At 42.2% G+C, this 26,166-nt stretch overlaps 1 protein-coding gene across 4 annotated transcripts in view; it reads left to right on the top strand.

The window, feature by feature from the left end:
• Positions 1–22,271, top strand: part of MPHOSPH8 (M-phase phosphoprotein 8) — a 53,648-nt gene extending 31,377 nt beyond the window's left edge. For 3 of the 4 annotated variants that reach the window (XM_060637609.3, XM_060637608.3, XM_060637611.3), the window contains exons 6-14: positions 3,435–3,560; positions 3,643–3,731; positions 7,424–7,564; positions 8,478–8,564; positions 12,821–12,975; positions 15,436–15,590; positions 18,620–18,747; positions 19,582–19,665; positions 20,293–22,271. In XM_060637609.3, the coding sequence (XP_060493592.1) occupies positions 3,435–3,560; positions 3,643–3,731; positions 7,424–7,564; positions 8,478–8,564; positions 12,821–12,975; positions 15,436–15,590; positions 18,620–18,747; positions 19,582–19,665; positions 20,293–20,334 (1,007 nt within the window). In that variant the 3' untranslated portion in view covers positions 20,335–22,271. The remainder of the gene's footprint in view (positions 1–3,434; positions 3,561–3,642; positions 3,732–7,423; positions 7,565–8,477; positions 8,565–12,820; positions 12,976–15,435; positions 15,591–18,619; positions 18,748–19,581; positions 19,666–20,292) is intronic. The other variant, XM_060637610.3, reaches the window with a different exon arrangement.
• The last annotated feature ends 3,895 nt before the right edge of the window (positions 22,272–26,166 follow it).

Here is a 26,166-nt window from a genome sequence, read left to right as displayed (position 1 = left end):
CTGATGGAATGGAGAAGATATTTGCAAATGACATATCAGATAAAGGGTTAGTATCCAGAATCTATAAAGGATGTATTAAACTCAGCATCCAAAAAAACAAATAATCCAGTGAAGAAATGGGCAAAAGAGGTGAATAGACACTTCTCCAAAGAAGACATCCAGATGGCAAACCAACACATGAAAAAATGCTCAACATCACTCATCATCAGGGAAATACAAATCGAAACCACAATGAGATACCACCTCAGCCCTCTCAGAATGGCTAACATTAACAACTCCGGCAACAAAAGATGTTGGCAAGGATGCGGAGAAAGAGGATCTCTTTTGCACTGCTGGTGGGAATGCAAACTGGTGCAGCCACTATGGAAAACAGTATGAAGCTTCCTTAAAAAGTTAAAACTACCCTACGACTCAGCAATTGCACTACTAGGTGTATATCCAAGGGATACAGGTGTGCTGTTCCATAGGGGCACATGCACCCCAGTGTTTACAGCAGCACTATCAACAATAGCCAAAGTATGGACAGAGCCTAAATGTCCATCGACGCATGAACGGATAAAGATGTGACGTATATATGTGGGGAGGGGGTGTATACATGTTTATACATGTGTGTATACATGTATATATGTGTGTGTATATATATGTATACACACACATATATACATACAATGGAGTATTACTCAGCAATCAAAAAGAATGAAATCTTGCCATCTGCAACTATGTGGATAGAACTAGAGGGTATTATGCTAAGCGAAATAAGTCAGTCAGAATAAGACAAATATCATATGACTTCACTCATATGAGGACTTTTAAGATATAAACCAGATGAACATAAGGGAAGGGAAGCAAAAATAATATAAAAACAAGGAGGAGGACAAAACATAAAAGACTCTTAAATACAGAGAACAACTAAGTGTTGCTGGAGGGGCTATGAGGGGGGATGGGCTAAATGGGGGAGGGGCATTAAGGAAGACACTTGTTGGGATGAGCACTGGGTATTACATGTAGGGGATGAATCACTGGTATCTACTTCTGAAATAATTATACTATATGCTAACTAACTTGGATGTAAATTAAAAATTAAAAGGGAGCTTTCTCAAGAACGTTAAACTTTTGGCAAACATCTGTCACTGCTTTTATTCCACATTATTCTATGGTCTACCCAGTACAGTAAGAGAGTGAAAAACAAAAGATACAAGCCTTTGGGAAGGAGGCCTCCCCTCTCCCTTCCCCCAAAAAGCTGTTCATTATCAGATGTTATCATATATGTAGAAAACTCAAAAGAATCCACAAATTTTTAGAAATGTTAAATGTTTAACAGGTGATTGGATATAAGACCAATATATAAAAATTACCTACAGTTCTGCATATATTTATTTCTTTAAATTTTTTTTTTTACATTCATTCTTTTTTGAGAGACATAGTGAGACAGAGCGTGAGCAGGGGAGGGGCAGAGAGAGGAGACAGAATCCAAAGTAGGCTCCCAGCTCGAGCTGTCAGCACAGAGCCCAACGCCAGACTCGAACCCATGAACAGTGAGATCATGACCCGAGCTAAAGTCAGACACTCAACTGACAGAGCCACGCAGGCGCCCCGATGGCAAAACCATTTTTAAAAGAATGAAAGAGAATGACATTCAAATTATGGATCCTTAACATCACTGATGGGGGGCGGGGGGGGGGGTACCAGGTGGGAGTGTTTAGGTCCTGGCATGGTTCTGTGCTCAAGGTAGTGCTGTGTTCACTGATGTTCACCTCCTAACACATTCTTTAGCGTTATTAAAAATAAATTTTTAAATTAAAACTAATAAAGTTTATTAAAAATAAAGAGAAAAAGTTAAAATTACCAGATGCTGAATCAAGATCCAGTACTTGGTAGGAATGAACATAGGATTTTGAACCAGTTTGCTACGTGAGAGACCAAAATCTGAGCTGAAGCATAACCTTTTCTTGTTACTTTGTAAGAGTCCTGTAAATTAGGCCATATTCTCTCAGCTGATATAAACCCTCCTGTGTCCTGCTTCCCAGATCTTTTTCGTGGTACCATGGTGCTGTGCTAGAGTGAGGAGGTCCAGCTGTGGGCTCAGATACGTCACAGTACGAATATGGCTCTTGGCTTACTGATGTGTGTCTGAGCAGATCCAGAACCTCTTCAGCTTACCTGTAACATGTATCCCCTTACAGGTTATTGTGTATGGATTAAATGTGCTAATTCTTACTGAACGGTAGCTGCTTTTACTATTACTACTGCCATTCAGAAAGTGAGGTAAGGCAACTTTATGTGACTTACTCAGAGCCGTGCAGCTGACATGTGGAGCTGGGATGTAGAAAATCCAGGATGCGCGGCTCCTAAGGTGCTGTTGCTACAGTGGAATGCTCTTGGAGGTGCAGAGAGAAGTGTTGGCTTGAATCGAGAGCTTTGGAAGAATTTCCTTCATTTACTTGCATGTCTTTTACAAACTTCATCTCGATGGCAAGATTAACTGCCTAACGTTTGTAAAATTTGAGGAATTGGTTTTAGGTGAAAATACTTTAACTCTGACCATAAAATATTTATGCTTTTTACTTTCTAAAATAGCACAGTTGTTTTTTGGAGCCCTGAGTGGCTCAGTTGGTTAAGCATTTGACTTCGGCTCAGGTCATGATCTCGTAGTTCATGAGTTCGAGCCCAGCGTTGGGCTCTGTGCTGACAGCTCAGAGCCTGGAACATGGTGTCTGCTTCCGATTCTGTGTCTCCCTCTCTCTCTACCTCTCCCCCGCTCGCACTCTCTCTCTCAAAAATAAATATTAAAAATTCTTTTAATAAAAAACTTTAAAAAATAGCACAGTTGTTTTGAATTACTCCCTAATGAGTTATGTTCAAATCTTATTTGTTGCACGGCTGATAGTGGATCAACACGTCCTTTCCTAATGTTAATGAGCCCCTGGGTCAGACAGATGAGGGAGGAAACTAGCACTTGCTTTATGGGTAGGAGGGAGCACAGAGGGCTTTCAGGAGGAGAGTTTGGAGCTGAGCCTGAAGGATCAGTGGCTTTTATTTACGTACAAGTTTGGTTTACACATTTAGAATGGCTTTACCTACATAAATGATTGGAGGAAATACATATCCAAGAAGAATGGCCAAAGATAGAAATGTTAAGAGATTTGGGGTTCCTGGATGGCTCAGTTGGTTAAGAATCTGACTTCGGCTCAGGTCATGATCTCACACGTGGCTCGTGAGTTCGAGTCCTGCATCAGGCTCCATGCTGACAGCGCAGAGCCTGGAGCCTCCTTCAGATTCTGTGTCTCCCTCTCTCTGCCCCTCCCCTGCTCACACCCTGTCTCTGTCTCCAAAATAAAACGTTAAAAAATTTTTCAAAAGACACTACAAACTTAAGAAAATGGCATTGTTACAGGGAAAAAAAAGTGTATTAATAAGCCTCTTCTGTGTTCCAGATGGCAGACAACAGATTTTGAGTTTGGGCATGGACTTGAAGTTGGAGTGGATGAAATTAGAAGACTTTCAAAAGCATCTTGATGGGGAAGATGAGAGTTTTACTACAGCAGATGCAATTCCGAGTAGTGAGTAGTGTGGGAATTTTGGAGATTCTTTTCATGAATCTAGATGTGTGAAGCCTAATTTATCTTAATTCTTTCATTGTAGATTTATTGAGGGATGCTGTGAAAAATGGGGATTACATTGCTGTGAAGGTTGCACTTAATTCAAATGAAGACTATAACCTGGACCAAGAGGTAATACATCTTAGTAAAATCTCATGAAATAAAGACGGAAAGTAGCGCTTTTCACATAATTCAGTTTTACTTTTCATATTTTAAAAATTATAAAAGTAAGGGGGCGCCTGGGTGGCCCAGTGGTTAAGCACCAACTTCGGCTCAGGTTGTGATCTCGCGGTTCATAAATTCAGGCCCCCGCTTTGAGCTGTGCTGACAGCTCAGAGCCTGGAGCCTGCTTCAGATTCTGTGTGTGTCTGTCTCTTTGCCCCTCCCCTGCTTGTTTGCTCTCTCTCTCTCTCTCTCTCTCAAAAACATTAAAAAAAAAATTTTTTTTTAATTATAAAAGTAGGGGTGCCTGGGTGACTCGGTCAGTTGAGCATCTGACTCTTGTTCAGCTCCAGGTCATGAGATCGAGCCCTGAGTCGGGCTCTGCATGGGGCATAGAGCTTGCTTAAGATTCTCTCTCCCGGGGCGCCTGGGTGGCTCAGTCGGTTAAGCGTCCGACTTCGGCTCAGGTCACGATCTCACGGTCCGTGAGTTCAAGCCCCGCGTCGGGCTCTGGGCTGATGGCTCAGAGCCTGGAGCCTGCTTCCGATTCTGTGTCTCCCTCTGTCTCTGCCCCTCCCCCGTTCATGCTCTGTCTCTCTCTGTCTCAAAAATAAATAAACGTTAAAAAAAAATTAAAAAAAAAAAAAAAAGATTCTCTCTCCCTATATCATTCGTGCTCACTCTGTCTCTGTCTCTGTCTCTGTCTCTGTCTCTCTCTCTCAAAAAATAGAAAGATGCTCTCTTCCCCCTCCCCACCCCATATCCCTCTCCCTGGCTCGTGCTCTCTCTCTCTAAAATAAAATGTTATAAAAGTAATGTTCACTTTATAAACTGAAAGCACAGTAGAAATGTATAATGTAGAAAATTATAGACCTTGTAATTCCAACCCCTACAGTGACCATTTGGTTCAGCTGTGACCTGTCTGGTTTTGTTTGTGGTTCTGTCTGTGGTTGAACCTCTGCTGCTTGAGGGGCATACAATGACTCCTTGTGTCTGAGTCTTTTAAGCTTGGAGGATTTTTATTTTTATTTATTTATTCTTTTATTATTATTATTTTTTAATGTTTATTCATTTGAGAGAGAGACAGAGCGTGAGCAGGGGAGGGGCAGAGAGAGGGAGACACAGAATCCAAAGCAGGCTCCAGGCTCTGAGCTGTCAGCACAGAGCCCGACATGGGGCTCGAACTCAAAAACTGTGAGGTCATGACCTGAGCTGAAGTCGGACGCTTAACCGACTGAGCCACCCAGGCGCCCCAGAGGATTTTTATTTTTAGATAGTCACATCTGTCATTCCTTTCCTTTATGGCTTTTGGGTGTCTTGTCTTACTTACAAGAGATTTTTATATTTTCTTCTTTAGTTTTCATGCTCTCATGGTGGATTTTTAGGTTTAATCTTTAGAGATTATGGTTCAAAAAACTTATTGGGATTTTGATTAAAATTGCATGAAATCTGGGGCACCTGGGTGGTGCAGTCAGTTAGGCATCCAACTCTTGATCTCAGCTCCGGTCATGATGTGGTTTGTGAGGTTGAGCCCCGCATTGGGCTCTGCTCTGATGGTGCCAAGCATGCTTGGGATTCTGTCTCTCCTTCTCTGTGCCCCTCCCTTGCTTGTGTGTGTGCGTTCTCTCTCAAAATGAATAATTAAACATTAAAAGCATTTTTTTAATTGTATGAACTCTATAGATAAACTTGGCTGAGAATTGACATTTTTTACATTTGAGTCCTCCAAATAAGAACGTGATAACTCTACATTCATCCAGCTCTTCATTTATTCCTAAAGCGGTTTTATGAGTTTTTTCCTTCATACGTTCTTGCACATTTAGTTTAGATGCTTTCCTACATATTTGATAATTTTTAAATTATCTTAGTGTGATCATTAGGATCTTTTTCCTCCCATATTTTGTCTTCTAACACGTTATTACAGGTGTTCGGTGAGGCTGTTGATCTCTGTGTGTGTGTGGTCTCTGGTCACTTTGAAATTCTCTTACTTTAATAACTTTTAAATTATTCTCTGGGTAGAGAATATGATCATCTGCTGAAAAGTAACTGTTTTGTTTCCTTCGTGCACAGTAATATTTCTTTTTCTGGTCTTGTAAACTTGGTGACATTTTGCAGAAGAGTTCTGATGGAGGCCATCCTGTTCTGTCTCTCGTCTGAGGGTGGCTTTCCCCTGAGGCTGTGTGAAGATCCTTTTTCTGTTGTGCTGTTGTTGGTTTCTAGTGGACAGTAGACTTCCTTTTGTCTATCTGTTGAAGTTCTTATCAGGGATGGATGTTGGGTTTTATCTGGTGCTTTTTTCCCTACTTTCATTCTTATGTAGCTTGGTCTTCATTAATAAAAAGCCTAGCAGCTACAGGGAACTTTACTAAGTTAGAAAAAAGGTTTTTTCCCTCTAATATGTTTTGTGGTAATAAGGTAATTTGCAGATGAGAGGAAGTGCACTACCTTATTTCAGGTAATTTTTCTTACATTTGTGTTCAGATTGCTCATGCAGGTGAATTCTGCTTAACTTTCAGATTGTAGCCAAATTAACTCCCTTGTTAGAACTTGGTTTTATCGAATGGCATTTAATAAATGGCTTGATTTTCCCATGTGTTTGTTTCAAATGATTGGAAATGTTTTGGCTTTTTATTTTTTGTCAACTTTATGTAATTTTATCTCTTTTTAAAGTATTTTAGGGGTGCCTTGGTGGCTCAGTCAGTTAAGCATCCAACTTCGGCTCAGGTCGTGATCTCGCGTTTGTGGGTTTGAGGCCCGTGTCAGTCTCTGTGCTGACAGCTTAGAGCCTGGAGCCTGCTTCGGATTCTGTGTCTCCCTCTCTCTCTTCCCCTCCCCAACTTGTGCTCTGTCTCCCCTCTCTGTCTCTCTCTCTCTGTCAAAAATAAACAAACATTAAAATTTTTTATAAAGTATTTTAATTTGTCTAGATTGTCATAGCCTCTTAGAAACCAATCATATCAGTGTCCTGTTTCCTGCTTCTGAATTTTCTTCTTCATCCCTTGAGCAATCAAACTGTCATTTCCCAACAGTTAGCTTTTGTAGAGGCCATTTGTCTAATCCAGACAGCATTCAGTTACCCTTGGACTTAGGTCACTTCTAGTGGTCATTTCTAGCCTCAGATCTTTGGCCAGCTAAGCAACTATCACGAATGTGAGTTTCACCTGTTTTACCTAGAACACAAGGAGGCTTTCGGACCTGAAATGTGCGATAAATAAATAAGTACCTTTGCCATTTTTATAGCATCAAGATGCACTATTCATCAGTATGTCGTGCAGAATGTTGACGGGCCTTTAGAACATTAATACCTGGAAGTTGTAAAATTTTTATGACATTTAAAGAAATTGTGAAGGTTATTAGTTTCTGATTATAATAAGGATATTTTAGTGAGGGGTGCCTGCCTGGCTCAGTCAGAAGACGGTGCGGTGCAACTCTTGATCTCAGTGTTGTGAGTTCAGGCCCCACATTGGGTGTAGAGATTAATTATTAAAAATAAATAAATAAACTTAAATAAAAATAAGGATATTTTAGTGAAAGACTTAGGTAGATGCTTAAATCAGTATACTTCAGCGATTTCACGTTGAAACATCCTAGGTGAAGAGACTTAGTTCTGGAATTTTTCTGATAGACATTGACATGTCTTTTCCTCAACAAAACCAATGAAGGATTCAAGCGGGATGACACTGGTGATGCTCGCCGCAGCCGGAGGGCAAGACGACCTGCTGAGGCTCCTCATCAGGAAAGGGGCTAAGGTGAATGGCAGACAGAAGAATGGGACCACCGCCCTCATTCACGCAGCCGAGAAGGTTGGGAACTCAAGAGCCCTCAGTTTCTTAGTCTGTAGGAATTCCTACCTGTGGACTAGGACGGTCTGTTTCTGTCCTGTCCTGAAATGTAACTCTCATATAGTCACAAAGCTTTAGAGTCTCATATTTCAGTTCATCTCAGACTTGTCGTGAATAGATTTTTGTTAATTAGTAGCTGTACTTTGTAATTGAATTTTCAAAATGTGATTTATGTAGTGGGAAGTGATTTATATTGAAAAAGGACCCTGGGGGCTCCTGGCTGGCTCAGTTGGTAGAGCACGCGAGTCTTGATCTCGGGGTCATGAGTTCAAGCCCCATGTTGGGCACAGAGTTTACTTTAAAAAAAGAAAAAGTAAAAGGACCTCTGGTTAAGGTACTAATACTGGTTTCAATCTTAGATCTTTTAAAAATCTTTTCCGGTTGAGGGGCACCTGGGTGGCTGAGTCAGTTAAGTGTCCCACGTCAGGCTCCGTGCTGACAGCTCGGAGCCTGGAGCCTGCTTCAGATTCTGTGTCTCCCTCTCTCTCTGCCCCTCCCCCACTCACGGTGTCTGTCTGTCTCAGAGATAAATAAACATTTAAAAAAATTAAAAATCTTTTCCAGTTGAAATTAAATGTTCCTTTTGGTTCAGAATTTAATTAAAATATTGCCACATATTATCTTTTTAAAAGATTAATACACAGAGATTCATAGGTTGAAACCAGTGGTTCCGCTTGAGATTGAAGTTGCTGGCAAAGGGCGTGTGGCTGTGTGGAGCCTGAGCAGGAGGGCACAGTGAAGAACCGTGTTCACCAACCTGCTTGGGATAGAATCTGAGTATTTTTCCTGATGGCTAAAAATTTCATATCATCAAAAAATATCTTCTAAAGAATTTTGGGAATTAAATTTGTGTTTTTTTTTTTTTTTTTAATAGAATTTCCTAACTACAGTGGCTATTCTTTTGGAAGCAGGAGCTTTTGTAAATGTCCAGCAGAGTAACGGTGAGACTGCTCTAATGAAGGTAAGTACTTCACACGGGTCACCTACTCCCTCGCTCTTCACAGATGCCTCTGCCAGGCAGTCTGCTGGGGGCCAAGAATAGGATGGGGAACAGGACACAGATGTATAAGAGAAACCGTTTAGCAAAGAAGCAGTTAAAAGCTGGTGTGAACAATAATGTAATAGGAATAAGCACAGAGAGCTCTGGAATTACATGAAAGTTGGTACCAGGCCTAGCAGTGTGGATTCAAGGCCGGACAGGGCAGGGCTCAGTCAGTAGAGCATATGACTCTTGATCTCAGGGGTCATCAGTTTGACCCCCACGTTGGGTTTAGATTACTTTAAAAAAAGGAGGTAAGGAGCACCTGAGTGGCTCAGTCGGTTAAGCGTCTGACTTCAGGTCAGGTCATGAACTCATGTTTTGTGAGTTTGAGCCCCGTGTTGGGCTCTGTGCTGACAGCTCGGAGCCCGGAGCCTGCCTCAGATTCTGTGTCTCCCTCTCTCCCTGTTCCTCCCAGCTCCTGTTCTGTCCCTCTCCCTCTCCCTCTCTCTCAAAAATAAAGATTAGGGGTACCTGGGTGGCTCAGTCGGTTGAGCCTCCAACTTCGGCTCAGGTCATGATCTCACAGTTCATGAGTTCAAGCCCCGCATTGGGCTCTGTGCTGACAGCTCAGAGCCTGGAGCCTGCTTCGGATTCTGTTGTCTCCCTCTTTCTGTCTCTCAAAGATGAATAAATGTTTAAAAAAAATTTTTTTAAATAAATACATAAATAAAGATTTTTTAAAAAAAATTTTTTTTCTTTTTAAAAGAGGTGAGACACGGTGGATGTGATGGGTGGCTGAGCTGCATCCCACAGAATGATACATAAGCTGACAGGGATGAGCTGTGTGAGCGGAAACTGGAGTAAGATGTGTACTGACACCTGGGAGTGGGAAAGAGTACGATGTGCTTACATTATGGTTTTACGTGAGTGGAATCAGGTTTCTTCGTGTGTGTTTGCAGTTGTGGTTTGATGATTGTTTTGAATGGAAGGTTGCTAAAGCTTCCTGCATATCTCCCCCTTTAATTGCCCCTCTCTGTTTACAACAGTTTTGTATTTGCCTCTCCTGGGGCCTAGCCCAGTCTAGAATGTTCCTGTGGCAGTTCTGAGTTCCTGGCCTAAGATGCTGTTAGGACATAACAGGTCCTGACATCACACCTCGTGTTAGTTCCCTGCACGGAGGGAGGCTCTGTCTTACTGCCCCCTTCCTAGATACAGGTTGATGCAAGCTCTTAATCCAAGTAGGTGTTTCTTGGCCGTACTGAGTTTCAGCTGCATTTCCTGAGTCGGTGAGAGCACAGGTACAGGCTCAAGTTACCACTGGGCCTGGGCCTCAGTGTGGTCTTGAATCTTTATACTCTCAAGGCCAGCATCACCTGTCCCCTCGGCCGAACTCCTTGTGCTGCTGTTTCACTTCTGGTTCGCGGAAATGCTTATTTTGTTCAGGAGCCCTACTTTTGAATTTTAATTTTCCTTTATGTGTTCCTGTTGCCATATGTTTAGAGCAGAGGTGGCACCCCAAAGCATGAATTAAAACTTTGTCTTGCCGCGAAATCACCGGATACATGCCGCACAGCAGATACTCGAGTAGTCAGGCGTGTGGAGGTGCGCACAGGGCAGTGAGCGCAGACACAGGAATTAGGATGACCTAATCCTGAGAGCGTTCAGGAGCCACTAAGCTGGAGAAACATAATCGGAAGAAAAGTGATTGTTTTTAATGTCCCCCTAGGTCAGTAGGGGGAAGGAATTGGATAAAAGACCAGGAGTTAGCAGACATATAGGGGACATTTTTTAAATTAAGTGAAATAATAGTCTGTACCCAGGTAGTGACAGTGGAGATAGAAGTGGGTAGACCAGTGTTTTAAAGAGGTAGAATTCATGGGACTTGGTAATTGACGGCTATGCTTGTAATCCTGTTTGCTAATTTAGGGAACACAGACAGTATACAATGGGAGTGGGGTTGCATTTGAGCTGAAAATGCTCAGATGTTTCACATTGTGATCTTTTGCTCAGGAGAAGGGTGTGGGCTGTATATTCAGATTTGGGTTCATCTGTGTAGACAACATGATTGCAGCCCTAGGCTGAGAGTTGGGTCACCACTGAGATTTGGAAGGGAAAGAACGGTCAGAGAAGGCAGCCACATAGGAAAGACCAGAGGAAGAGGAAGATCAGGAGGGAGAGGTATCCTGAGTGAGCTGGCCCGGAGCATCTGTGGGTCAGAGATGCCAAAGAACAATGGGCTGAGAAATTGGGAGAAAGGGAGAAATTGCCCTTGGGGGTTAGCACTGCAGAGGGTGTTGGCGCCCTCATCTGGGCAGAGTTTGTATTGGGTTTGAGGGATGTGGGATTGCAGGGGCTGGGAAGGTGGATGCTGGATGTAGCTGGCACTGAGGAGTTGGTCTGAAAAGGAGGAAGGCAGTGCCCAGAGGGGAAGAGGTCGAGGGATGGTTTCTTGTTTCTTCCCAGAGAGGAACTTAAGCATACGTAATAAACTGTTGTCTAAATTAGACTGCCTATAAATGTATTTAATTTTGTTTTTTATTTTTTTGGTTTGCTTTGGTTTTTGTTTGTGTTGGGTTTTGGGGGGCACCTATTGTTTAAGCTTTACTTAGATTTAGTATATTAAATTGGTTTTATTGAATTTGAGAATTAGAAGAAATGAACCTGGGGAAAGATTTTCAGAAATGTTTAAAACAAAATAAAAAACCTTTCATCTCAGAAATAATGTATAAACTTGATCATTACCAGAATGTGAGGGTGTGGAGAAACCACATTCTCACCCCCTAATGTTGGGCATATAACTGGTCCCAGCAGGGGCCTCTCACCCTTCCTGCTACTGACATTGTGGGCCAGATCACTTGTAGGATGTGTCACAGCATCCCTGACCTCTGCACCCACCCTCAGGTGTAACAACCAGAAATGTCTCCATACATTGCCTGAATTCCCCTGGGGGCAAAACCACCCCAGTGAGAACCACAGGGTTACATGCTTTTGAAGGGCGTTTGTCAGATCTGTCACTAGATGCATGCCCTTGGACCTAGCGATTACACGGCTTAGACACCTGCTCTGTAGAAATGCTGTCCCGCATGGTCAGTAGCATACGAGATGGCATTGTTCTTGTGGGAAAGCTTACCGGCTTGGCCCTGTTCCATGTACAATATATATTATATAGATCTTAATATTGAAACATATTGTCAAATTGGTGTCCGTACAACAGCCAGTGCTCATCCCAACAGGTGCCCTCCTCAGTGCCCATCAGCCCCGTTCCCCTCCCCCATCTGCATCAACCCTCAGTTTATTCTCAGTTTTTAAGAGTCTCTTATGGTTTGCCTCCTTCCCTCTCTGTAACTTTTTTTTTACCCTTCCCCTTCCACATAAGAGTGAAAACATACAGTATCTTTCTCTGTATGACTTACTTCACTTAGCATAACGCTCTCCAGTTCCATCCACGTTGCTACAAAAGGCCGTATCTCATTCTTTCTCATTGCCAAGTAGGATTCCATTGTATATCTGTGTACAATATATTATTTTAATTTCAGCCTCAGTGTCGTGAGGCAGAAGTACCGTTATCCCCTCTTGACAAGTGGAAACAGTGAGACTCAGAATTAAGGGATTTACTTGAAGTCACAAAGCCGGTAAGTAAACAGAGACAGGAGAGAGCCTGGATGTAGGTCTTTTTACTCTAGAAATGGTCTTTGAACTGCATCCAGCTCCATCTTAGATTTGCTGGATTCAGATTTGTATCTGCGCTTAATTAGTCTCCTTTAAAGCAGCTTCTAGGAAAATCTTGAAATTACTTTGTGATGCTAAGAGAGCTCCCTTAGAGATTCCCAAGAGGATCTCACTTGTCTGGGTGCTAAGGTATCGGCTGCCAGGGCACAGGACTTGGTCTGAAGAGTGGAGCACGCCAGAGCTTAGAAAGGCCTGGTGTTTGTTCTGTCTTGGGACAGAAGTACCTTTCTCAGACTTGCCCGTTTCCCCAGGAGTCAGGGAGGAGATTGAATGTAGCACAGATTTCGGTACTGTTCGCGGAGTAAAAGGAGCATATGCCACCTGTCGACGTCACAGTGTGTAACCGTGGGTGAGACCTGATAACCGTGTTCTCCCCGCCCCCCTCTGGCCTTCTGTCCTCTTCTTGAAGAACACCTGGGCTCACGTGTGGAGAAGGGGACAAACACTGATGGGTAGTTCTCTTATTTTGCAGTTAAGTGATTACGACTCCTTTTTTCCTGTCATAGGCCTGTAAAAGAGGAAATTCTGATATCGTACGACTTGTAATTGAATGTGGAGCTGACTGCAATATTTTGTCAAAGCACCAAAATAGCGCCCTGCATTTTGCGAAGCAGTGTAACAACGTGTTGGTGTACGACTTGCTGAAGAGTCACTTAGAGACGTAAGTGTGCGTGAATGTGCCATGGCTCAGTCACAGTCGTCTTGGACACGTCGTCATTAGAGGTGTGGAACGGGAAAAGATTGTCGAGTGGAAGTCCTGCCAGGTTTCTGTTCTCAAAAGCTCATACGTTTAGTAAGTGCCATATGAGTTGTTTTTCCGCAAGTCCTTGAGGTCCTCAGACTTTTAAACTTAACGCAGTCTTACCTAGGAGTAACTCCTTAAAACCTTAATTATGCTTGTAATTTGGCTTACGGACATTTTCTCAAAACTACATAAGCTGTAGTGGTTGCTTTTTTAATAGACATAATTTTTAGAGCAGTTTTAAGTCACGGTGAAGTTGAGCCGAAAGCCCAGAGGTTCCTAAATACCCTCTGTTTCCACACATGCACAACTTCCCCGCCAACTTCTGTCGCCAGAGTGGCGTATCCACTGAACCCAGTGAACCTGCATGGACTGTTCCCGTCCAAACCGCCTGGTTTACCTGAGGGTTCACCTTGGTGTTGTGCAGCTTGGGGTTTTAACACATTGTAATGACATGTACCCACCATTGGTGCCATTCAGAGTGCCACTGCCCTGAACATCCTCTGTCCTGCTTATCCCTTCCTACCCCCTGACCCCTGGCAACCACTCGTCTTTTTACTTTCTCTCTAGTTTTGCTTTTTCCAGAATGTCACGCAGTTGTAATCCTGGTGCTTGCCTTCTTCAGATGGCTTCTTTCTCATAGTAGTAGGCATCGAAGATCCTTCCACGCCTTTTTTTTAATGTTCGCTCGTTTGTTTGAACTCCGGTGTAGTTGACATACAGGGTCACCCTGGCTTCAGGTGGACGGTGTAGTGACCCGGCAAACCCGGTGCTCCTCCGTGACGAGTGTACGCTTTTTCCCGGTCACCTGTTTCAGCCTTCCCCCTACCAGCCTCCCCTCTGGCCACCACACTTCGTTCTCTGTAGTTAAGAATGTGTTTTTTGGTTTGTGTCTTCATTTTTCCTTGGTTTTGTTTCTTCAGTTCCACACGAGTGAAATCGTATGGTATTTGTCTTTTTCTCTGACTTACTTCACTTAGCGTAATGCTCTCTAGCTCCACCCGTGTGGCTGCAAGGGACAAGACATCGTTCTTTTTTAGGACTGAATAACGTTACATTGTATATGTATTCCACATCTTTATTCTTCAGTCGATGGACCAAGAGTTGGGCCGCTTCCAAAATCTGACTGTTGTAAATAATGCTGTAAAAACATAGCCGCCTCCGTCCTCCGTGTCTGACGGCTCGATAGCACATTTCTTGTTTTACTGAATAGTGTCGCATTGTCTGGATATACCCCAGTTTATCCTTTCAAGATCATTCTTTTTCAAGCGAATTATTAGTATTATTTTTCTTTGTCAGAGAGAGGACAAGTGGGGAAGAGAGAGAGAATCTTAAGCAGGCTCCATGCTCAGCACGGAGCCCAACCCTGGGCTTGATTCCACAAGCCTGGTATCGTGACCCGAGCCAGAATCGAGAGTTAGATGCTCATCCAGCTGAGCCACCTAGACACCTCTTTTTAAGTGAATTCTAAATCATTTTATTCTAATTAAAAGTTCATGCAAGTCATTCGGTAGCTTTTTCACTTAACGATTATTTTGGCAACACGTAACAGAAACTTCACAAACAGTAGGTAACACAAGTAAGGTGTTTATTGTTCCTGTAACAGGAAGTCCGGGGGTAGGCAGCCTTCGGCAGGAATGGCCACTCTTCCCCTCTCTTCCTCCTCCACCGCCAGCCACGCTCAGGGTGTGACTCGGATCTTCGTGCCTGCACGATAGTTACTCCAATTCCAGTATCAATATCCTAAGCAGCAAGTAGGTAAATTTCAGATGAGAGACAAAAAACAGAACGAAAGGGCGTGTGCGTGGTGAGTCTGCCGACATCGGCGGCCTTTGCCGGAAGCCTTCCCCAGCCGGTAACTTGTGTGTGTCTGTGATCCAGCACACCGGACTTCTCCTAAAACCAGAATGTCCTGGGCAAGCCAAATGAGTCGTTTAAAAATATTTTCTGAATTAGCACTTCTCAGTTCATTCGACTGCTTTCTAAACTAAGTACTATAACAAGGTGTGTGTGTGTGTGTGGCAGTTTTTGAATTTATTAATAGAATTCTCATTTTCATAGACAACTAAGTCCTGAGTGCTGTCCGTGTACCAGGAACTATTCAGAAGACTGGGAAGATGGAGACAGCAGTGAGAGAGAAAGATTTGCTCTCTTACGGCCTGAATTTCCATGTGACAGCACAGACAGTAAGACACATACATAGTGTGTCAGGTGCCGAGTGCTAAAGAAAAGTGCAGGGAGGGAACGATGAGTAGGAAGTTAACGTTTTTTTTTTTAAGTTGATTTGTGAAGGCCTCGCCGGTATTGAACAGTTTGATGATAAAGTGACTCATGGTTATTTTCTCCGTCAATATTAACAAGTCTATTCTTTTTTGTTAGACTTTCAAGAGTAGCAGAAGAAACAATAAGGGACTACTTTGAGGCACGTCTTGCTCTGTTAGAACCAATCTTCCCAATAGCATGTCACCGTCTCTGTGAGGGGCCAGATTTTTCAACGGATTTCAATTATAAACCCCCACAGAACATACCAGAAGGTAAGCCTATGTTTTCTCTCCGTTTGAAAAGGGACACTTTAACTAATTTTTAAACAGTGTAGACCTCTTTCTGTGAACATAACTTGAACAGAGTCCCAATGTGTGTAATAATTCTGCAAAATGGTTAACAGCAGGGCTACTCTGGCAGAGAGAAACCCAGTTGGTACCTCCCATCCTAGGTGACCTGGAGGGACCCACAGAGCACTGTGTTAGCACTTGTTTAAAAAGTACGGAAGTTGGGGCAGCTCTTTCTGCCCACGGGTCCTGTCCCCGTACTTGAATAAAACCATTTCTCACACACACACACACACACACACACACACACACACACAGTATGGAAGTTGGGTCTTAATAATTGTACTTGTTTGGTTTTTTCTTTTTTTAATGTTTATTTATTTTGAGAGAGAGTGCGTGCGTGCACAAGCAGGGGAGGGGCAGAGAGAGAGGGCGAGAGAATCCCAAGCAGGCCCCCTGCTGGCAGTGCAGAGCCCAGTGTGGGGCTTGAACCCATGAACTATGAGATCATAACCTGAGCCGAAATCAAGTCAGCACTTAACCAACTGAACCACCCATGCACCCCTAGTTATACGTTTGGTTTTTTTTAATTGAGTTTTATTAAAATTTAGTTAGCTTCAGGATTCTAAGCCCAGAGTGAATGTTTCTCCTGAATAAGCCAGTGTCTTGGCTCATCGTAAAGTTGAGTACCGAGGGATGGAAATTTCAGTTCTGCTTCCTAGGCTCTGCTTAACAGCTGCTTTGCAGGCAAGACCATGACCATGGCATGGCCTTCTCTGGGACACTGGGACACCACATATTTAGACGGAGATAACACTGTCTCTGCCTGAAAGTAGGAAGCTGGGCTTTTCCTTTTCTGTTAAAAAAATAAAAACATCCATTTAAAAAATATGTACTCAGGGGCACCTGCGTGGCTCAATCAGTTAAGCGTCCAACTCTGGTTTTGGCTTAGGTCATATCTTGTGGTTTCATGACTTAGAGCATTACGCCGGGCTCTGTGCTGACAGCACGGAGCCTGCTTAGGATTCTTTCTCACTCTCTCTCTGCCCCTCCCCCACTCATGCTAGGTCTCTCTCTCTCAAGATGAATAACTTAAAATTTTTTTAAATTAATAAAATAAATCGTATGGATTCCTTAATGGAAATTTAATTAAAATATAGCCAGGAAAATTTCATACCATGAAAAGACATCTATTCATAACACCTGTGTTTAGTGACCTGGACACTGAAGAATCATTCGTGGTTTCCACTGTCCAGACGGTTAGTTCGCATTGCTGGGTGGCGAGCACCAGGTCGGGGGTTGGGGTGCAGGGATGGGTGAGTTGAGCCCGGCATCTCCCAGCATGCGTAACTCATGGGCTCCAGAGCACCAGGACTGCCTTAGGGTTACTGAGGGCTCTTTTCTGCACATGCACAACATCTGCAGCCAACAGAAATTTTCTGTTTCCAAAATCTCAAAGATGCCTTGATCTCAAAGATCTCAGACGGAAGATCCTGATAGGTTTTCCTGCCCCTCGCTAGCTCGTGAGAGATGCAGACTCTCAGGCCCCGCCCAGACCTGACCCTCAGTCAACACCCTGGTGAAGTCTCCATTTAGGAGCACACTCAGCCCTGAGAAACACTGACCTTGGGCTCTTGAGGAGACTGTAATTGTTCAGCACCTAGTTTGGCTGGAGAAAATGTTTATATCGATACCACAAAACAACTGCTGGCAAACTGATTAGAGTCCCCTGTGTCATTTTCTTCTGTGAAATTCAAGTATCTGTCAGAGGAGAGCAAATAAACACACCCCCCCTTAGATCTCCTTTTGGTCAGAATAAACAGCACCTGAATGAAAGATTTTCGGATAGGATTTTCACTATTGACCACGTGTCCCCATTCGGGCCATTTTGAAGAGTTACACCACCCTCCTTTTCGGTGCAGACAGTAATAAATACTCAACTCTTTGATAGTGGAGCTGACGGGAAAAAGACTGTAGGCCTTCTCTTCTTTTGAACCTCAGCACTCAAGTGCGTGGGGGGTTGCATTTTAAAGCTAGAGAGCAAAACCAGGATGTCAGACCTTAAACACCTTGAAAGGAAAGGTAAGAGGGCCAGGGGCTCTGTGTGTTCTTCTTTCCCTGGGATCAGGACAGATGGTTCCTTTGGGTCTCTATTATGAAGTTTATAATTGTTCTGGACCATTGTTTTTTTGTCCTGAAAGTGGCTTACCAGAAGGGTCATGGAGTTCATACGCCTATTTTCTGTTATACTGGAAAGTATGGCTTAATGTTCAAAGAAATGAGTCATGCGGTACAGTTCGGATATTCAGTGAAAGCTTCAAACCTCATGTTCCTCCCCCTGCCTAGAATAAGTTTGGGTATTAACCGAAAAATTTGGAAAGGGCCAAATACCATGTGGAAGAAAATGGACAATCATTCAAACCCACACCCAGAAACAGCCACCACAGAAGTTTGCTTCCATGGACATTTGCATTCCATGGACATGAATATGTATTCAGCTGCAAATTATAAATACCGCTACTTTTTTAGACCAAAAACTGTTATGTAGAAAAGCATATTTTTAAAATTTTGGTTCATGAGTTCTCAGTAGGGATTAGACAGAAAATAAAAGGGATCTGTGGTTTGAAAAGTGCTGGGAGGGACACCTGGGTGGCTCAGTTAAGCATCTGACTCTTGCTTTCGGTTCAGGTCATGAGCTCATGGTTCATGAGTTTGAGCCCCAGGTTGGGCACAGAGCCTTTGGAATTCTCTCTCCCCCTCTGTCTCTGCTCCTCCCCTGCTCACTCTGTCTCTCTCTCAAAATAAATAAACTTTTAAAAAATTTTTTCTAATGCCAAGTTTTGAAATCGGAGGGCTGATGATTTGGTGTGAATGGGCACTGGGTGGGGTGCTGCTCCACCCAGGCGCATTCCGGGGACCGCTTCCAACTTGTACGGGGTGCGTCTCCCTCTGAGCTGAAAGGTGGCCATGTTAGGAGTGGTATTAAAATCTGTGTTTACATCTCCCTTATTCAGGCTCTGGCATCCTGCTGTTTATTTTCCATGCAAACTTCTTGGGTAAAGAAGTAATTGCTCGGCTCTGTGGACCGTGTAGTGTGCAAGCTGTAGTGTTAAATGATAAATTTCAACTTCCGGTTTTTCTGGTAAGATTTTCTGTAGTTCGTGACTGAAAAACACATTCTTCTGGTCCAGAAGCACAGATGACGTTTAAATTGCTGTTTTGATAAAGTACGTTAATTTTAATTTAGTAAACCACTTGGAAATGAGGCAATAACCCATAATCATAAAGTAAAATTGTCCCACATTTTGTCAATAAAGTGTGGATTTCTAAATGTTTGATATATATGCCTTAAGTTACATTTACCACGTCTTAGAAATTCTTAAGGTAGATACTGATTTTAAAATACTCTGCCTTTTCCCACCGTTATAATTACAAACATTCGCTTAAAGAAAAATTTGGAAATCTTAAAAGTATTCTGTTCTTCAAATACCCAGAAACACAACCACTAGTATAACATGGGTGTACTTAGGCTGAGCTTTAGGCAACCGTCATACTGTAATTTTGCTTTATAATAACAAATCTATTAGTGGCTATATACATTTTTTAACATAAAAAAATGGTCTTGAAGAATCTTTGTGTAGGTTTCCTTTTCCACAGGTAGAATTCTTTCCTTAGGCTGAAGTCAGCAAAATTAACTGGTTATGAAGATTTTTAACACTCAGGCTCTATATGGCTGGATACATGCTAATCCTAAAGATTTATCTGAGTATTGTTTTTTTGCAGATAAATCTTAAGCTTTTTTGTCATTTGTATCTTTTTAATAAATCAAGGGGAAAGTAGTCACAGGAAATTGCTTTATATAAATTAAAATACAAAACTGGTATTCTCGTCTGGAAGGTTTTTGTTCTCTTAAGCTACAGTGATACTCTTAGATGTAGAAGTTTGAGGAAACACTGACTGTGGTCTTTCTCTCTAGGATAGCCATTTTGTTTACTCGTTCAGCCCTGCTACAGGCCTCAATAAACTCTTCATAAGGTTGACGGAAGCGCCTTCTGCCAAGGTGACAATCCTTTCCTCACATTTAGTGCAACTACTCACATTGCTATTCCAGCAGCAAGCCCAGTGTGGGGCTCGGTCCCACGAACCGTGAGATCACGACCTGAGACGAAGTAGGTGCCCAACCAACAAAGCTACCCAGGTGTCCCTAAGCATCCAATGGTCGTGAGTTCACAAGCCCCACGTTGGGCTCCACGCTGGTTGTGAAGCCTACTTAAAGGGAAAAAAAAAAAAGAACATACAATGTGTTAGACATAATTGTGTGTCATAAATTGTGTGGAAAGATGAGAAGAATGCATCTCTCCAGTACGGAGCAGCCTGAGTTGTATTCTAGGCTGTTATTTAATGGCCATACGTATGTCTCATAGGCTGCTCACTAAACATTTCTTTGTAAAATGAAGATGAACCAAAAAAGTCTATGTAATAAATGGTAGTTGTTTACTATAACTTTAAGCACTTGGGTTTATTACAAGTGATAACCTAACACTTGAATTGATAATCAATTTGAGAACATTGCCAAATAAGAACTCTCAGCCGCGCACGCGCGCGCGTGTGTGTTTTCCCTCCTCTAAGAAAGGGGGACTCGGCAGAGGTGTTGGTGCTGCTACGTATGCCTCTGTTCTTTCGACAGGTGAAGTTGCTGATAGGCGCATACAGAGTGCAGCTGCAGTGACGGAACAGAGTCGGGACGGAGTCCTTTCCAGACCTGTTTTAGGACCCTGGCACAGCTAACACCTCCAGATTTGAAGTTTCATCTGTAAACCTCTTGCAGTTTTGGGCTGGGTATCTGTTACGGGCTGTGAGATGGGACGTGGGGGTTCTAATATATTCTGAAATAGAGATGTATCTGTGCCAGTGTTCTCAAATCTTGATGTTGTCTCCAGACTGCATACTTCGGTTTTTCCACAATGTGGAATGGTATATAGAATTATTTAAGAAAATTAAAAGTCTCTTTTCTAACTTGAAATTTTCTACTAGCCCTGGTGAATTTCTGCATTAAAAACAAGTCTGTGTATGCCAAGCACTAAATAAGGGGCGAATTTGCTGGCCTCGAAGGATGACTTCTCTGACTTGGTAGGCAGGTTCGAGGGAGGCGGTGTGATGTCTAATCTGCAGTTGCCACAGGTCCTGAATTGGAGGTGACAACTTTGTATTTGCAGTTACCCTTTATTCCGGGAAAAGATAAAAGAAGATACAACTCATGAACTTTTATCCTTGTTCTTAGAATCCATCAAGTAATTTTTAAAAAGCAGATCCTGTGCCCTCGTTACGAACGCTGGGAAGGCAGCCAAGGTTTGTCCGCCACACTGGGCCTCATGTGAAGAGCTGTCGTCTCTACAGATTCCCCACAGGTCTTAAATTCTTTTAAGAAATATTTGGCAAACTAGTAAGTCAAACCCCATCTGGACTACAGAGATGGATAAAATTATTTAGTTCCTGATTGGTTTTGTAATTGTTTGAATTACAATTTTAATGAAAATTTTTCAAAAGGTCACATATTTGACCACATTGTACAGATATTTGAGAGAGCCGTTTTTACTTTACAGTACTAAAACGGCCTTTTCCTACAGTTTTCTCAATAAAATACCACAATGTTGGTCTATTTTCTTTGTATCTCAAGTCTCAAGACTTCAAGGTGGATACTAATGTGTAATATTTTTAACTAAATGACAGCTGGGATTGGAATTTTTTCAGCTATATTGAATCATGCACTAGTACTGTATCTAGTACTTTCTAGAAAAATCACAAGACTGAGCAGCAGTGGATAGGTCAGGAACGGCAAGGGAGACAGTTAATACACACTAAGAGAAGTGGGTTTTTAAAGAAAATCTGTTCTCTCAAAATCCTGCTGAAGATCTCCATCATCATCTTTATAAGCACACGTTATTACAAGGTGATGTACTGTTGATCCAAGAGGTAAGGCCAGGCTAGAAACCCAAGTAGAACGACGAGTAATTCCTTCAGTAGGAGTTTAGGCTCAGAAGGATGAAAGCTGTTAGAAGTCAGCAAGGAGAAAAAAAAAAAAAAAATCTTTAACAGATGAAACTTAATTATAGGGAAAGTGGCAAGTTATTTTGACAGAAGCGGGGTCAGGGAAGGAAGACAAAAGTTTGAGCTTACTTGGAGTAACCCCACCTTTGAGTTGTCCATCTCAGCTTTGTGCCAGATGTGCTAGTAAATTCTGTAAACAGTTGTGTCTACCAGGAATGGAAGGTACAGCCACACAACTTAATACATTTTGCTCTAAATTACAGCTTTGTTGTTGTTCTTTTGAGAGAGAGGGAGGGGCCGAGAGATGGAGGGACACTCCCAAGCAGACACGGGGCTCAGACTCCCGAACGGTGAGATCATGACCTGAGCCGAGATCAAGAGCACATGCTTCACTGACTGAGTCCCCCCGGCGCCTCAGCCATAGCTTCTCTGGAGCCAAATGAAAAGCACACTTGTCCACTTTGGTTTCTTAAGGATGAAGGAGACTTGAATTGCCTTGAGACTCGCACTTGAGAGGGTGGTTTCTTGCTGGTTCTGTGATGAGGCAGCTAATAATTCCGTCAGATATTAATAATGCTGCTACTTTGATTATTCAAATAAAGTATGTACAAAGTGTGAGCCTTGGTTTCTCTGGAAAACAAAGCAATTCTCAAGCGGCAGCTTAACCAAAAGGTTTACAGACCTGCTTAGGTACCGCAGGTCAAAACCAAAGCAATCTTCTTAGAAAGTATATACAACACAGAATATATAACTAAACTTTATCATCTCGGCCGTGGGTGATATCACTAAGTACATCATCACTGAAAAGCACAGAGTCCACATTTTTACTTCAATTTTATCTTAGAAAAAATCACCCCTCAGCCTTTACTCTTTTCTGGTGCATATGGCAGTGAGGACATCCTAATTGGATGACTCAGTGAACTTTTCTATATCATTCGTATCTGGCCCACTCTAATAAGCATGGCTGTAGCGGAAAACACGTTATACGGGCTTTTCTCCGCAACGGTTAGTACCAAAGAGAAACCTCTAATACCTAGTACTACGCAAATGTTGAACCACAGTTAGATAGTTTGCTTTCACTCCGAGAATAGGCCATTTTCGTACTTTTTCCAAGTCATTCCCAACTTAGTGAAATGTCAGGAGGTTGCAATTTGAAGCTCAGCTTTCCAAGTAAGTAAGAATGTTTTAGTGCTGGCAAGGCTTAGCACCAGGATGTTAACAGTGAAAGGACCTGATAAAGCATTTACTGTGCAAACCTATGGTCTTTTTAAAGCAAGGAGGATAATTGATTAGCAAAGACCAAGGAAAAGGATACATACGACAGAATTGTCAAAAAGTGACTTGTGAAATAATTCTGAAAATGTTAACATTTCATGCAGTTCATGTTTCATAGCCTAAATACTATATAAACTCCTAAAACTGTTGTAAACTTTTTAAACTTTATTGGCTAAGTAAACGCAGAGAACCACTCACAGGATCCATACGGCTTTCCTCTTTTCTGTGCAGACTTGCAGATAAATCTCCTTTCAGACCAAACTGGGATTTCTAGGCCTCACATCTACTTCCAAGTAAAGAAAAGTGTTACTAGTAAGCTAAATCTAATTACAGTGAGGAGGCACAAATAAGGACCAAATTAAAATCCAGAAATAGTCCTCTGCCGACATCCAGAGCCCCCAAGAACCCCAGCTGGAATCTAACCCTAACACTGCATATCAGTTTAACTTGGAAGAAATTAATTTTTCATTATTCTACAACACACTATTTCCCTCATACTCTCTACTTTCTTTGGGCTTAAGTATATATATACATGGCTTTAGTAAAACATGATTTTTCTAACAGTGCCAAATTTCATGAGTAGCCCCTTATCTTGGGGACTGACCCCAAATTGCAGGCTAGAGGGGATGCCAAAAAAAATCCCTCTAACAGTTCCCATTTATAGCGAATTGAAAGGAGAGTTTGTCTGTCATTCTGTATTTGTAGGCTACTCCCACACTACTTTGCAACATCAGCCAGCAAGAACTCTTAAAACACCTGAATGAAAGTGGAAGTTTGCACCATTCCAGATATTTTAACCACGGAAAATTTGTCCATGAGGCATAATGTCAAGTGTTAACGATTATTCGTAAGTTGTTTATATGGAGTAATAAATTCACAAATGAAATATCTGTTTTCTGGCTGTTTCTCCTCTGTCTTTAAAAGCATTTCTCCCACAAGATGACCTGGAAAAAAAGACAAATTCTTTATTAGCAAACAGGAATTAATATCTATAGTGTATTTTCTATTAGAAAAAACAAAGAAAATGTAGTCCTCATGCCAGAGCAACACCAGCTGTTAGAAATGAAAATTCTCAGGCCTTATAAATCACAAACAGTGGGGTTTGTATTCTAATAAGCCTCCAGAGGGTTCTGCTATATACCTTGAAAACATGAGAACCACCGTTTCAAAGGATAACCTGAAGATAATCCAATTTTTAATAAAATTCCTGCATTTTGTTAACTTCCAAAACTTTAATAAAAGTTAATTATCTTCCTGAAATGAATCACTCTGTTTTTGCTGACTATAAAATCTGTAATAAAAAGCAGTTACTTCAAATAAAAACACTATTCATCTCTTACCAAAATTAACTTCAAAATCCTCAAGTTCCAATTACAAATCCACTTGACAAGCCTGTAAGATCTCTCTCCGCTGGCCACATAATGCCACAGCTTTGACCTGTGCCACAGTCGGCCTATGTATCTTAAATTTTTTCCCCTTACCCATACATTCTGAGGTTATTTCGTCAAATTTTATTTAAGTAAAGGATTCACAAAGAAGTCTGAAAATTTAATACCAACAAAAGGTCTAAAGGATATTTACAAAGTAATTCTCTAATTTCAAAAGGGATTCTAATTTTGTAAATAGTAGAAACCACAATTTACCTGGATGGCTTTTATCATTCCCTCCCCACCCCCTGGATTCTCTACACTCAATGTGGGGCTGGAACTCACAACCCCAGAGATCAAGAGTCGCACGCTCTACTGACTGAGCAAGCCAGGCACCCCTACCTACAGAGCTCTTAAAGAATCTTGCTTTGCTGGATCCCAACCCTCAAGTTTACATTCAGTAGGTGGACCTGAGAATGTGCATTCTTGATCCCAGAGGAGAACGACACTGGTCTAAAGGGCCAGCTTTGAGAATTACTAACCAAAGCTAATTTCCTAGAGCTGAGTAAAAGAACACAAACCAGAGCTCTCACATTTTTGTATTCATGGGCATCAGATACTTTAAAAGGGGGAAGTTTCTCCAGGTTTCCTTATATGCCAGAGCCTCTGACACAATGTGTGCTCAGATCTCCTGGGATCTCGTTTCAATGGGTAGTCTGGTTGATGTGGTCAGCTGTGCGTTGAGATTCTGCACTGCCAAGAGAAGCCCTTAAGGCTGGTGCTGCTGGTCCCCGGGACAACCCTTGTAGCAAAAACAGAAGAGCTCCTTTATCGCCACCAGATAAAGTGGTTGGAAAAGAAATAACCTTAAAACAATACTTTCTGGAGGTATTAGGATGACATTTTACCGTCAACGGAATTCTGTCATAATAAGTCACAATGTAGGGGTGCCTGGGTGGCTCAGTCAGTTGAACGTCCAACTCTCGATCTCAGCTCGGGTCACGACCTCGCAGTCTGTGGGATCGAGCCCTGCATCGGGCTCTGCGTGGGTAGCATGGCCCCTGCTTGGGATTGTCTCTCAAATAAATAAATAAACTTAAAAAAATAATGCTTTTTTAAGTCACAATGTAAATGTTGCTATAAAATAGAAAATTTGCTACCTTTTAAAAGGGTAGAAAGAGCAGCAAGGGAGAAATGGAGCTGGTATCCCTAGTACTGATCTGAATTTATGATATTAAACCATTTCTGAGGGGCACCTGGGTGGCTCAGTCAGTTAAGCGTCCGACTTCAGCTCAGGTCACGATCTCACAGTTTGTGAGTTGGAGCCCTGCATCAGGCTCTGTGCTGACAGCTCAGAGCCTGGAGCCTGCTTTGGATTCTGTGTCTCCCTCTCTCTCTGCCTCTCCCCTGCTTGTGCTTTCTCTCTCAAAAATAAACAAACATTAAAAAAAAAATTTTTTTTTTTTTTTAAATAAAAAAATCCACGATTTCTGAGATTACACACTTTCCGGGGCGCCTGAGTTGCTCAGTTAGTTGAGCGTCTGATTCTTGATTTTGGCTCAGGTCATGATCAGGATCAGGTCATGGGGTTGAGCCCTGAGACCCGCTCCATGCTCAGCGTGCCTGATCTATTCTCTTTCTCTTTTTCTTTCTTTCTTTCTTTCTTTCTTTCTTTCTTTCTTTCTTTCTTTCTCTCTCTCCCCCCCCCCCGCCTCCTCCCCCACTTGTGCTCGCTCTCTAAAATAAAAATAAATAAGATTTTTAACAAAGATTTACACACTTTACAAGGAACATAAGACTAAAATTCTAGACTTAGGATCACTAAAACCCAGGAGGGAACTTTTTTCTTAGCAAATAAGACCTGTTTAATA

The sequence above is a fragment of the Panthera onca genome, chromosome A1 (assembly GCF_046562875.1).
Source record: "Panthera onca isolate mPanOnc1 chromosome A1, mPanOnc1 haplotype 2, whole genome shotgun sequence".
NCBI lineage: Eukaryota > Metazoa > Chordata > Mammalia > Carnivora > Felidae > Panthera > Panthera onca.
Note: the sequence above shows the minus strand (reverse complement) of the source record. Positions and strands in the feature narration are given on the sequence as shown.